This window comes from Sabethes cyaneus, chromosome 2 (genome assembly GCF_943734655.1).
Source record: "Sabethes cyaneus chromosome 2, idSabCyanKW18_F2, whole genome shotgun sequence".
Classification (NCBI taxonomy): Eukaryota; Metazoa; Arthropoda; class Insecta; order Diptera; family Culicidae; genus Sabethes; species Sabethes cyaneus.
The window spans coordinates 78,754,027-78,768,691 of record NC_071354.1 but is presented as its reverse complement, the minus strand read 5'-3'; the positions used below and the strand labels follow the sequence as shown (position 1 = coordinate 78,768,691).

The following is a 14,665-nucleotide window of genomic DNA, read 5'->3' as shown; positions in this document are numbered from 1 at the left end:
AAGCAAAACTTTTGATACATCAGTTAAGATTTTAAATTCGGATTTTCGGTGAAATTGTCGTCCTGGTAACTTATATAAAATTTATTATATGATATTTAGCAGACTTCGTTAATAATGTCAGTTAAGTTCAAAAACCGAAAATCACCATTTACCATTGATTATCGTCAAAACGTGCCAATATCGATCAATCTAAAATTATCATTTGCTATTTGTTTACCAGGAACAAACCACCAACGAACAGTATTTCACCGTTGTCTACAGCTAGTGTCAACAACCGATTTTATTCGAATTAGGTTATCAATCGCGAGTGATCGCCCGATCCAGTTTATTCTCTGCTCCTTTTTTATAGAAACGCACGATATTTCAATAAGCTGGTCCGCCGTATGCAAAACAATTAATTAAGTTATTAACAAGACACTACCGTGTCATTTCCAATGTTTAGCAGACAGAACCGTCCTGCTGGGCGATATCGGCTTACGAGACACAAGATTTGCGATGCACAAAAGATGCGCAGATACGGTGATAGTCCATAATTTATCTTCGCCTTCGACCATATCCCTACTCGCTCGGGACCGAAATTCCATTCATAACAGACTGCTACGAAGCCGTATCATTTGTGCATAATTTCAAGTTCAATCATCCAAACCTCCACCGCGCCGCGGTTGTAAGGAATAAAAAATGAGCCAATTTAAGAGCGCGTTTTTTCTGGTGATTTTTCAGACGAGCAGGAATTCACACCCAGTCCGCAAGCATTCGTATTAATAAAATCAACTGGAAGCTATTTTGCATATTTCTTCATTATGCACACATCATTAACGCCGAGAGTTGCATTCGGATACTAACAGCGTCCAATAAAATCCTTTTAGTTTGACACTAATGTGCCCAAAGTGAGACCATAAATCAGAGATTTGAGAACCACGTAAATTGAAGCGATCCAAACGATTTTTTTCCGCATGTTAGGAACGAATGGAACCATTTTCTGCGAACGTGGTTTTGCTGATTAAGAAAGGAATTTATGGGCGATGATAATTACCGTGTAAGGCGCATGCATACCTGCTGTAGTTGCCGTTGTCGCTGCTGCTGGCGGCGTGGTGCCTCCTGGCGGCGCTAGAGCTCCCGTCCCATTCGCGAGGAGCTACGGCAGAGTGTACCCCTGGAAGTAAGTGGCGAAAAGAAATAACGAGAAATTATGCAGGTACTACACCATGTCGGGACGAGTTAAAAGTGGGTACAAAAAATGCAAGATATGCTGAATCGATTGAGATCATTTAATTCCATTTAATGAGGTGCGATTCGATCGTCGTAAGGGACTTGAAAAGGGCGTCGTAAAAATATATATCCATTGCAGAGCTGCAGAAATCGGGATCAGATTGCTCGATTGGCTGCTCGCATGCGCAACAAAAACCGAGCCTTGTTCCTTCCTTGTGTTATCTTGCATCTGAAATGCCGACAATCAAGTGCCGAAAATCGCAGTACAAATGGGAACTGTTTGCTAATGATGCGGGAAATGTTATCGTTTTGCATTTTTCTGGTGAAGCTGATTGGGTCTGTTGGATTCAGGGAATTGTGTTCAGTTTGTTTATGAAATTTACCGAAGTGGAAAATATTCGCACTATATAACATATATTATTTTGGAGCAGCGTTTGGTGTAGACATATGACTTCAATTCACGATAAATATTAAAAACATGGCCCTGTAGCAATCTAATTGATTTAGGTTGACATTTTTTCTTTAACGGTTTTGGTTCTTTATTATTGCAGGACATTAAGTAAGATTAAATCGTGTTTTATTATGTTGCAAGTTGAATCTGTCTTCTACGTTATCGCATATTGTTTAGTAAAAACATTGGACATGATGACATTATCGTAGGATTTCATGATGTATTATTTAGCTAGTAGGTACCGAGATTCCGAGAATTTTTTTTAACAGCGAAGTACCACGTGTTCATTCCTGTATGCACAATGGAGATTGACGCCGCAGTTAGTGATTCTAGTCTGATCATCGAGGATTTTCTGGACTGTGGGTCGATTAAACTATCGAGCCGGTAAAAATATAATGCAAGTAATTGAAATCATGATCTTTTAGAGAATGTATACTAACGTGAATACCCCATTTTGGAACTTTATGGTGATCAGATCTCTTATTTTGTTCATCCAAATCAAATGACTCTTCAATGAGGAAACTAGCCACGATGATTTCACATTTTGACACAAAACTTTAAGTGAAATATTTTGTAGCGATCGGGTAGATCAACTACGACAGGCATTTCCGAGAGAAAAGTATTTGTATTAGGTGCTCTTTTCGATGAAATTAGTCCTCATCCCTGCAAGATAGATAGATAGATTTTTATAGATAGTCTTACATGTCTTATCTTTGTGCATTAGAAAAGTTTTCAAAAAAGGTAAGAAAAACATACCCTTAGATCACCTTCGTTTTTTACCAAAAAATTGCATTAAGCGACGAGACTTCTCAACAGCAAAAGACTTCATAAAACGAGCTTCATGTGGGGGCTACTGATCAAATTTCCACATTCCGAATTTCCAATAATTTCTACAGAAATATCAGGAACACAATGAACCAACCGTAATATTTTCATGCATTTCAGGGTAACGTATGGTACAGTCGAGCGTAAAGAGCAATGGCAGATAGTGCACGAGAACGATTTGCCGAATAAACTGATGCGGCTACTGATCGAAGCTACTTGAATCGAATGATGTGTAACATGCCTGTTTCGGGGGCATTTATTCAGTCCCTCCAAATCGTGCAGTGGGTTGTGGCAGGGGAATGGACTGTACTATATGTTAGTTAACAACGCTATTTATGATGCGAAATAGTTAACTCCTAGGCTTTGCAGACGATCATGAATGAATTAGATAGTTTGGAATGGCGGAGACATTCGACGTCAGACTAAAACCGGAGGCTAGGAGGATTGAGAAATGCGAAATCAATGCGTCAGAATCCAAATATATGGTAGGAAGAATATTCAGATAAAACAACTTTTACCTTCCACGGACAGCGACTATTGACGGTTCTGAAATTTCAGTGATAAATGAGTTCATATATTTTGGATCTTATCCTTATCCGGCAAACCCTATCCCTAACGCCTTGTGAAACCAACCGGGAAACGAGTAACCTTAATGGAGATCGGGTAACCAACCCCCGTGGAAACTAAAGTCGTATGCTCATAGGAAAGGGGAAATCATCGTCCTCGTGTCAGTGTGGGACGCTAATCAGTACTGTTACGATAATCCTCCGGCGACACAGGGGTTTGGTGAAGGCTTTACAAGCCATTCGTAAAAAATACCAGTACAGTAAGCATATAATGTGAATACGGACCAGAACCAGAGGTGGTATTCTGGAAGGGGTCTAGGGTACATTCGTATAGAAAGGGACACCCCATTTACCAGCAGAACTGTGACAATACACACGAGCCGGGTACAGCTTTTATCGTGATGAGCGACTTGCAAAAGCGCATGATTGGGCAGTAACCAATCGACAGCCGTATGTGCAAGTTGTGGGTTATAGGCCGTTTCTTCAACATTAGTATTATCAACGTGCATATCCCACACCCAGGAAGTGACGAGGACGATAAGGACGCTTGAGCGTGAATACGACAACAGCCCAAGACGTGATGCCAAAATCGTCATCGGAGACCTCTACACTCAGGTTGGTCAGGAGGAGAAATTCAGACCGGTTATTGGAAAGTTCAGAGCTGACAAACGAAAACGACCATCGACTCATTGGCTTCGCCGCCTCCAAAAATACGAAGTAACTAATTCCGGCACAGCCTCCTATGTGGGTACATCAGGAGATCACCACAACAGACGGACTCGCAAATCGACCACGCTTTAATAGATGGAAGGTACTTCTTGGATACCATCAACGTTAGAACCTATCGTGGCGAAAAACATCGATTCGGACCACTACCTTTAGATTTGATATTTGATATTTATTGAATAATTTCAACCGACTCATTGGTCTAAATGAAATGGGTGGCTGGGAAAAGCCGCCTTGAGAATGCCCAAAGCACGCATCCTCAAAGAGGCATAAAAACCCAGCATCTTTTCTTAACCATAAATACATTCTAGGACAATAGCAAATAACATATTACATTACATATCACACTAAATTCCATATATACACATACAATTACAATTGGTCAAGTAATAAAAGTCAAAAAGTAGTCTATTACGATTGTATTCTACTGCCAAATGCCGAATTGGCTCATGCAGGCCATAGTTGGTACGGTGTGTTTCTATACGTAAAAGCTGTTGATGTCGTTGAGAGCGCAAAGGGCAGTACAGTTGGAGCGAGGAAAGTACAGCAGGGCTATCGTATATCCCCATCTTTCCGCCGTTGTTCAAGTGATGTACTTCCAATTAGATTTCATAGGTTTTCGTAAGATGGTAGACTTTTGGGATTCCTCCAAGGCAGCATATGGCAAATTTTCCTGATGAAGCGTTTCTGACTTCTTTCAATTCGTTGGGACCAGTAGTCATAGTGGGGGTCCCATACAGCGCAGCTTGTTTCTAAAATGAAACGAACCAGCGAGCAGTATAGCGCGCAATGTTCTAGGGTCTTGAAATTCATTGCCAATCCTTAGTACCATTCTCAGTTGTCGAGTTGCTTTACTAATGATCATCTCGTAATGTTGTCTAAACGTTATTTGCTCATCCAAAATAACTCCGAGAACAGTAACCCTGTCACCACGTTGCAAGACATGTTCATTGATGCGGTAGTCGTATACCAATGTATGTTTTTTCCGAGAGAAACTGATGACGGTACATTTTGGGATGCTTATAGTCATGCACTTGCAAGTGCACCATTCAGAAAACCGGTCAATCAGCTCTTGAAGTCTCAGACAATCGTCGGAGTTGCGAACGATCATGTAGATTTTGGCATCATCCGCATAAAGCAATCTACTGCCGCACGGTAATAGGCGGGATATATCGTTTATAAACAAAGAAAACAGTAGTGGTTCTAACGTGCTACGTGCTACAGGAGGTACTCCTGAATTGTTTTGGAATCAACAAGATAGAGACGCACCAAGTTTTATTGCCATCCTGCGGTATCGTAGATAAGAATGGAGCCAGGCTCTTAAACCAGCAGACACACCCAGTTTATCAAGCTTAGCCAGCAGAATTTCATGGTCCACGCGATCAAATGCAGCCTTCAAGTCAGCGTAGACTGCATCAACTTGAAAACGCTGGTCCATTGCACGCAGGCATAGAGAGTTGAACTCCAGCAGGTTAGTTGAAACAGATCTTCCAGGAAAAACCATGGTATGACGTAGATATGTAATTCTGGATATGTAGATGGTTAGAGTGTGCTAAAAACTTTCCGTTGTTACCAACATTCGGTACCGTAGCCTGCCACGGTACAATTTTTTTTATTGTGGATTTTCGGCTTTTCAGTCAGGTTTATATCGATTATAGTTTTATTCTATCACTAAACCAATGCTTTTACCTGCTAGCTGATAAAATTCAAACTTCCGTCCGTAGGTAATCAACGACTAGACAAGAAAAATGTGACAATATTTCCTTTGAAAAAGGCCAAAACCGGAGCCCGAAACGTCATACTGCCTGACGCCGAAAAAAGCCGCTTGCGACATAAAACTGACTGAAAACCCGAAAATCCACAATACAATATATCTCAGTCAATATCAATAACATCTTTTTTTTATATTTTTGTGCAGCTTTGAGAAAATCATCCGAAGACAATACTTCCACGGTGCCGAGTAGGATTCGCAAGGTGCCAACTTGTGCCCACCTACTAAAAACTCTCCAGCTCCCCGTCTCCTGAACCCCTCCCGGAACTAGAATTAGGTTTAAATTCAGGAGGGAGGACGTGCGTAAGCACTCTTTAGTACTCGTTGCTGGTGTTGGTTAAAATAACACTGCTTATTACATCATACCGCCGCACCTCTCACTTAGGACCTGGGCTGCTCACACAGCCTGTTATCTGACCCTAGCTAAACTATGTCAGGCCCTGTCGTTGCAAATGATTTAGCCGTTGCAACTCCGTCATCACATCCGTCACCGTCCTATGGATAGCCCTATGCGCGCTGTTCCGCGCACATTCTCTGCACGATGTTGTCGGCGTTGGTGTCTACTCCAACGACAGCAAGCATCGCACGCCTGTGGTCTTGAAACGCGCACAGTGAAACATCACATGCTCCGCCGCTGCCTCGGCTACCGTACATACAGGGCAAAAGGGCGACTACCTGCCCACGCGAATGTAGATACTTCTTAAAGCACCTATGCTCTGATAAAAATTGAGTGAGGTAAAAGTTTACACGGTGAGCGTGTCTTCCAGAACAAGATGTTCTAGATCAGCTAATGGGAGCACTTTTTTCAGACATGCCTGATTGCGCTTACCATCCAAAGCCAGGGCCCATGCCGGTGCACCATACCTCAGCACCGACATGGCTATACTGGCCATCAGGCGTCTCTTACTGCTGCGAGGTCTATAGCCGTTCGACATAATCTTGGACAGCGCAGTAACCGCTGTTGACTCCTTACCACAAGCATAATCCACGTGGCTGGTGAAGTTCAGCCTGCGATCTGAATACCCAGGTACTTCGTACTACGTTTGGAGACAATCACTTGGCCCCCAACGATAATTTTGGCCTCTAGGGCCGCCTTGCGGTTACTAATCATCTCCGCTTCCATCTTATGGTGTGCCAATCGTAGATTGACGCCAGCCATCCAGCCCTCTATTATGCTTATGACGTCTGAGGCCAGCATTTCCACTTCTTCTAGAAACTCGCCTACCACTGTTAGGAAGATATCGTCGGCGAAGCCTGTGGTCCCGATCCCTTTGGGCAGCTCGTGCCTCAACACCCCTTCGTACATGGCATTCCAGAGCGTGGGACCGAGAATCGAGCCCTGTGGAACACCCGCTGTCACTTTGCACTTCTTCGCCCCATCAGCCGTGTCATTCACTAGCGTCCGGTTTTCCGAGTAACTTTTAAGCCACTTGCCTAGATGATAGATGGTCTGGTACCTTGATCCTATGCAGCGCTAGCACGATTGCACCCCAGCTAGCGCTGTTTTTGACATCGATTGTGACTATGGCACAATACCTGTCGCTTCGTCTTTTCTGTCTCATAGGCTTCTCGGCCTATGACGGACTTGATGACGTCAACAGTGGACTTCCCCTTACGGAAGCCAAACTATGTGCTTGCCAGCCCGACATTACTTTCCACCACTAGCGTCAGCCTGTTTAGGATTACCCGCTCTAGTAATTTGCCTAACGTTTCCAATAGGCAAATTGAACTGTACGACGAGGGATCACAAGGCGGTTTCCCCGGCTTCGGTAGCATTACCAATGTTTGGACTTTCCATTTGTCGGTACGAGCTCGTCGGTACGCACGTCTAGCATCCGGTCAAACTGCTTCTGTGACCACTTAGGTGGAGCGTAACAGCTACAGATGTAGACACGATGTAGAGACGATATCACCTCCTGCATTTGATCTTGAGTTGAAGAACGACGGTGGTTCAGTGGTAGAATACTCGCCTGCCACGGTACAATATGAAATGACTCACGTTACCTGAAGTCGCTACTGAGTATGCGCAATGGAGAGCTAAATAAAGCCCCTCTCGAGATCTGCTGGGATAGCGTTGAAGCAGCCATCAATAGCGCAGCGAAAGGTGCCATTGGGTTCGCTGAAAGGAGTCGACGAGGAATGACAGAGGATGTTACCCGTCAAAACGTGGAACGATATAGTTCGAAACAAAGACAGCAACCCCAGTTTTTCCGGGATAACAAGCGCCACCTGGAAGAAATGGAGTACGAGGACATGGAACAGCTGCATCGTTCTCAGGAAACGCGTAAATTTTACAAGAAACTGAATAGTGATGGGGATCGGAAGGGGTTCGGTATAGAGATGGAGGAATCTTGTTGGGTGAACGTAAGGTGATTGAAAGGTGGACCTGAATGGTACCTGAATGGTACGGAGATGGAATACCAAGACAGCAGGAGTAATGACTACATTAGTACGGCTGATACGGCGGATGATGGTGATGTACAGATCCTCACCATAGGTGAAGTGTTCGAAGCCATCAAGCAGCTTAAGAAGAACAAGGCATCTGGCAAAAAGGGCATCGTAGAGGAGCTTATTAAGATGGGTCCGGATAGGTTGGCTACTTGCCTGCACCGACTGATAGTCAGGATCTGAGAATCAGAACAGCTAGCGAAGGAGTTTTATGTTTTTTTTTTTTTTTTTTTTTATAAGGCCATTGCCTATTAATGAATCCTAATAGTGCTTTTTCTTTTGTGTTATCATTAGCGAGGATCTCAGACAGTGTTCCATTGATACCATGCTTCTTCCTTTCTATGTTGAAACCTCGACATTCAGTCAGTACGTGCTCAACTGTAAGTTGGACACCACAATGTTGGCAGGTTGGGGGTGGATTTTTCTCCATTAGATAGGCGTGGGTCGTCCGAGTGTGGCCTATCCTTAGTCGCGTGAGGATCCGTTGTTCCGATGCACATTTACGATCTACGAATTTAATAGCGTTAGCTTTGATTTTTCGTAGCTCAGCTTGTGTTTGGTGCCATGTTAGTTCCCATGCTGTCCAGATTTTGTTTTTTAGTTCCCGTATGATGTCTTCGGAGGGGATAGGTATGTTTAATGGCGTGTTTTTTCTTCCTTGGTTTGCTAAGGTGTCTGCTTCCTCATTTCCTGGTATGCCTGCATGCCCAGGTATCCAGCAGAGAGTGATTTTGCGTTTTAAAAGTTCTCGTTCAGTTGATTGGATCCAGGGGTGCTTGGATTTTCCGCTGGAGAGTGCATCGAGGCAGCTTGCTGAGTCAGTCAAAATTATTGTTTCTTCGTGTTCATTGGCCATAGAGACAGCAACTTTTAGGGCAAAGGCCTCTGCCGAGTATACACTGCAAAAACTTGCGAGGGAATAGCATCTTCTTTCGTGCAAGTCAGTTATGCCGGCACCAACTTCGTCGCCGTCTTTGGATCCATCAGTGTAGATCTGTTTATGGTTTGGGTATTCGCTTGAGATAAGGTTTTGGAAAATAGGGTTGACAATCATACTGCATGTTCCGGCTCTGATGTTCTCCTTCAGTTTGTAGCAAATTCGTGGTTTGTTGGTATACCATTCTCTATCGGTTTTTCTTCGGATGCTGCAGATTCCTGGCAATTTGATTCCTATACATTCGTCCAATATTTCGTTCACTCTTCCAGTTACAGGTAGATCAGCGATGTTTGGATCTTTTTCAATTAAGCGTGTTGTCAATTGCGCTAAGCGTCGAGTGAGTAATAGTTTAAATGGTAAGCAGCCCGCCTCGGCCATTATAGATAAAACAGGGCTTGTTTTATATGCGCCTGACGCTTTTCGAACGACATCATTGTAGACAGGCGACAGTATTCGGTCCATTGCTTCCATGTTTATGCTGGTTAGTATCACACCGAACAACAACTTAGACACTATTAACGCGGTACCCACATTTAGTAGTGATGATCTACTGCTTCTTTTTAATCGTGAGCCCAACATGCGCAGTATTCTGATACGCTTCAAGCAACTTTGTTTAGTAGCCGCGAAGTGTTGAAGAAAGTTGAGTTTCGAATCAACTATAACTCCGAGGATTCTCAGTTTTCTAACAAGAGGTATTGGAACTTTATTGATTAGAATAGCCCGACCGCGTTTACGATGTTGTAGGCCACAGATATGTATAAGTTTCGACTTTGCTGGAGCAGTCACAAAACCTACACTGTCTGCCCATTCTGTGAAAATTTTAACGGCTTTTCTGAGATGTTGACGCACTTTTCCGTGGTTTGTCGCTTTGACCATGAGTAGAACGTCATCAGCATATGATAATATTTGAACGTGGGATGGTATAATTTTGAAAGCAGGTTCCATTGCCACCAGAAATAGAGAACATGATAAAATAGAGCCCTGCGGTAGGCCATTTTCCGCAATGCGGACACTGGACAGTTCACCATTTGCTGCTACGCGAAAGCTTCTGTTGCTGAGGAAACTGGAGAGGATGTTAATTAGCCTACCTGTGATTTTCCAATTTTGCAATGTTTTCAGTATAGCAGGTCTCCATGTTGTGTCATAGGCCTTGGATATATCTAGTGAAACTATTTCCGTGTGTTGGTTATTGCTAATGTTCAGGAAAGGTTCGATGTGAGCTAAATGAGAGTCTACTCCTTTTCCGGCTCGAAAGGCATGTTGGCGGTGATCCAATCTACCAGAGAGTTCTAGTTCTGTCATCAGGCGGCGGTTGACTATCCGTTCAAAAATTTTTCCCATGCAGCTCAACAGGGTTATCGGTCGATAGTTTTCTGGTTTGCTACGGTCCGTGTCTGGCTTTAGGATCGGGATTATTATCCCTGTCTTCCACTGTTCCGGGAAATCTCCGCTCTCCCATATGCGATTGAACAGTTCTAGTAGCGCTACTTTTGTTGAGAATGGCAACCTTTTGAGTAGTGGATATCCAATATTGTCTTCGCCAGTTGAGGATCCCCCGCGTCTGTCAAGAGCCCACATGAGTTCCTCCATTGAGAAATCGGCGTTGTATTTTTTGTGAAGACTAGATCGCCGAGATTTTCGGACAAAGCTATTAGCCAGAGCTGCTTTTTTCTGGAATTTCGTAGTATAGTTGGTATTGGAGGATTTTTTTTGATATTCGTCTGCTAGCGCGTCAGCGACAACCTGTCCCTTATTAGTCATTCCACTTTGTAGATTTAGGGTTATTTTATTTGTGCTTTTCTTTCCCTGAAGTTGATTTATACGGTTCCATATTTGAGCAGTTGGACTGTTGGGATTAATGCTCTGTACAAATTCTTCCCAGCATTTCTGTTTCGCATCAAAAATTATTTTACGGCATGTAGACCGTGCCGCTTGAAAGTCTTTTAGGGCTTTGGCTTTACTAGGATCACTATCATCGATTCGTCGGAGAGAGCGCAATAGTTTCCTCCTGTTTTTTATTGCTTGTTCGACGTCTGAGTTCCACCATGCAACAGACTTCCGTCCAGGTCTACCACTGGTTCTTGGAATGCTAAGTTCGGCAGCACTAATTATACTACTAGTAAATTCTTCGACAGTCAGAGCGTGTCCTGGCTTAATGTACTGGCTAGCAAGTTCTTCATATAGTTGCCAATTTGCCTGTTCGTAGATCCATTTTCTTCGACGTCTGGATTCATTTTGAGAACCAGGTGTGTCTAATAGAATGGGAAAGTGGTCGCTGTCGGCAGAGTCGCAGGCTATTTTCCAGACAAAGTTTTTAGCGATCGAAGTAGAACAGATAGAGATATCGTGAGCTTGAGTTTGTCCAGTAGCAGGGTCGATTCGAGTGTGTGATCCATCATTTAACACCAGCATGTTATGATTTATTACTAATTCCAATATTTGAAAGCCTCTATGTTGAGCTGCAACGTTTGTTCTGGTAGGCCTGCTTCCCCATGCTGAGTGATGCGCATTAAAATCACCGAGCATGAGTACTGGCTTTGGCAGTTGAGCAAGCAAATTATTAAGGTTTTCTTCAACGTTTGTTTCTTTTGGTGGAAGATACAGTGATACCACTGTTATATTGTTTGGCAAGTGGATCTTTACTGTTACTGCTTGAAGTGGAGAGTTTAACTTAATTCTCTCGAACGGTGTGCCACTCTTTATAGGTAAACCGACTCCTTGCCTACCATTTGGAGAGCATGGGCCAAGCATGAGCTGATAGTTTTTGCCGAGGAAGTTTTGTGATACTTTGTTTTCATCCAGATTAGTTTCTTGTAGGCAAACAACAGTGGGCTGATGTTTAGTTAGTAGTATTTGTAGCTCTTGTCGGTGGGAACGGAGGCCGCATACATTCCATTGCAGTGCGAAAGTAGTCGTTGTTGGTTTTAGGTCGTCGGGTTCTGAGTCGGCAGAGTCATAGCAAAGCTCGAGCGGTGATGCAGCTTCATTTCTTGGCGCAGGAGCATTTATGGCGTTGGGAGAGTTGTCGCATTGGTGGTCTGGCATCGACGAGCAGTCGTGTTGTGTTTTAATTGGCGTTGATGCACTCGATATTCGTTGTAGCTGTGTATCGGGGCATCGTTGAGTAGGGTTGATTAAGTCTGCAAATTTTTGAGCTTTTGTAGGTTTATTCCCTAATAGTGTTCGATTGTTACTTGCCTGTGGTGAGAACAGGCGCCCAGCACCAGCAGCCGCCAGGGGTTCATCGGTGTGGACCGGGACTTCCCTGGTCAGGGCCAGTGCAGGGCCGAGTTCATTTGTTTGATTTCCTTGGTGGTTATTGTCGTTCGATGGATGTAAGTTGTACATAGTGTTGTTTTTTGTTGCTGACGTTGTTCTAAGGTGTATGTTTAGATTTCCATTGTTCCCGGTCATGTTGTCTCGAACAGGTTCCCTGCCAAAAAACGCTTCCACTGGAGGAAGTAGGGAGGGTGCTATGATTACCTCATCCCTAAACCGGTCGGTGTGTTCTTTTGGTGCTTCGTTGAAAATCTTGTCGTGAAATTTTTTGTCTTCAGCCAGCAACTTGTTTGTTCCTTTAGTAATTCTCTTCGGCAGGAGAGGACTCCAGCCAAACGTCACTAATAATATTGTCGTCGTCCGTGATATCCAAAACGGTAGGTATTTGCGTTTTTCCACTTTGTTTTCTGGGAGGTGATTTCAGATGGTCAATATCATTAGATTTATTTGAGGGATGTTTTTTTTTCAGAGTGGCGGTCTCTTCGTATCGGAGTCGTTTCGGTTTTGCTCCTTTGGTATCGATGGTGGTTGTAGTGTTTACGGCTTTTGTTGTTATGTGGCTGGGTTTAACTATTTGTGAAGATGGCGTCTGAAGAGCAGTGGCGGTTGGTTTCGATAAGTTACCTGCCATAATTTGTTCTTTAATAAAGTTTTGCATTTTGGTTACCATATTTTCCAATCGTGTTATTTCGGTGCTTTTCTGTTTCATTTCTTCCAAGAGCTCTTTGATGCGATCGTCCTTCTGATGCTCTGTTACGTCTGCAGAGATAGGTTTTGGGTTTCCAGTTACTTGTGCATAGCTTATGGTGGAGGTTTGGACTTTTTTTCTAGCTTCAGGGTACGAAATCCCCTGATCAATTTTGATTTTGATCACCTCGCGTTCAATTTTGTATTTTGGGCACTGTCGACTACCGGGTTTGTGGTTTCCGCTGCAATTTATGCAAAACTCTTTAGCAGAACATTGTGTTGTACCGTCGATTTGGTGGCATTCAGAGCAATTATTACACCTAGCGGGACCAGGGCAGTTTTTCCTGGCGTGACCATAAGAGAAGCAGCCATAACATAAGAGTGGGTTTGGATAGTAGGGTCTTGTTGGACACCGGATGACTCCAACATTTATATGGTCAGGGTATGTAGTTTTTCCGAACGTTAGAATCAGAGTTGGTGTGTTAATTTCGCATTCTTTTTCCTTTCTTTTGATGCGTCTAACTTCCACAACATCCTGCTCTTTGAGGTTAAGACAAATATCCGCTTCGTCGACGTCGATCAGTTCACTACATGAGATTGCACATTTACATCTATTAAGTGTGGGGTGTTTCTGCACAATGATCTCTGTTCCATCTATTAGATTGGTCATTTTCAATAATTTTTTGACTTGGGCAGGTTTTCGTATACGTAGCGCGTAGCGGGTCATATTTGCTTCGCTGAAACCACCTTCGATATTTCCGCCTGCAGCTCTTTTAATTGAATCACCGACGATAAATGCATTGGGCAGTTTAACTTTATTCACCGTTTCCAGTTGCAGTATGGTTAGTTGACCGAATTCATTTCGAGTGTCCATGAATTCCGGTACTAGCCGACCCGACCAGGGAAGGCCACCTCCGCTGAAGGAGGCCATTGCTCTGAAACAGCACCTCTAACTCAGTGTGGGGTTATATTTCGCTGTACCAGATGAAATATCCGAAATAAGTAACTATCTTTTACCGATAATGGCCACTTGGGGCTTGGCCCGATAGAATCACTGTTTAGATGGATATAATGCCCAGTATTCGCGACGCGTTCGATTGTAAAGCCAAATGTATAAGAACAGCGACACGAGGTTTTTGCCAGATACAATAGAGAGATTTATAAAGCAAAGAGCTGTGTGCTCGTACGTCTGATCGCAGTGGTGTACACGATCTAACTGATAAGCTTTAATGTGTTATAATTATTTTCTTAAAAATGGAAGTAATTTGCTAAATTTTATTCAATAAACATCAAAACCACTGTTTTTCTACTGGCACGTAATCAGGCTGAAAAAACCAGCAGCAATCGCTTACGCGTATCCGCTGTTGATGATGGTTTGAAAAACACATAATTATGATCACGTTTACTTATTCTAGGAACTAAACAGCTGTGAATATGGTATCACGGAACAAATCTACTTCTTTTTATCACGGAAGAATACAAAAAATCCCTTCTGATAAGAAAATATAAATCAATTTTCATTCACTAGCACTTGCAGCATTTTGTTTTTAATTTCAGCATATGGTGCTCTATTTACACTACTACCAATATGTGAGGCAGTTACTCCTGAAACTATTCTATCGTGTTGACAACCACTTGCTTTTGGAGCTAGTGTATATATACAATTCAATGATACACTAGCGCCAGCAGCATGCTGTTGCAGGGACGTAAAATGTGCTGGTTGGTGACAAAACTTTGAAGACATTTGCCATTCTTTCTTGCTACCA

At 43.2% G+C, this 14,665-nt stretch overlaps 1 protein-coding gene across 1 annotated transcript in view; it reads right to left on the bottom strand.

Moving 5' to 3' along the window:
* Nucleotides 1-14,665, bottom strand: part of LOC128737292 (uncharacterized) — a 96,798-nt gene that overhangs the window by 30,854 nt on the left and 51,279 nt on the right. The window contains exon 3 of the mRNA XM_053831899.1: nt 1,054-1,153. Within this exon, the coding sequence (XP_053687874.1) occupies nt 1,054-1,153 (100 nt within the window). The remainder of the gene's footprint in view (nt 1-1,053; nt 1,154-14,665) is intronic.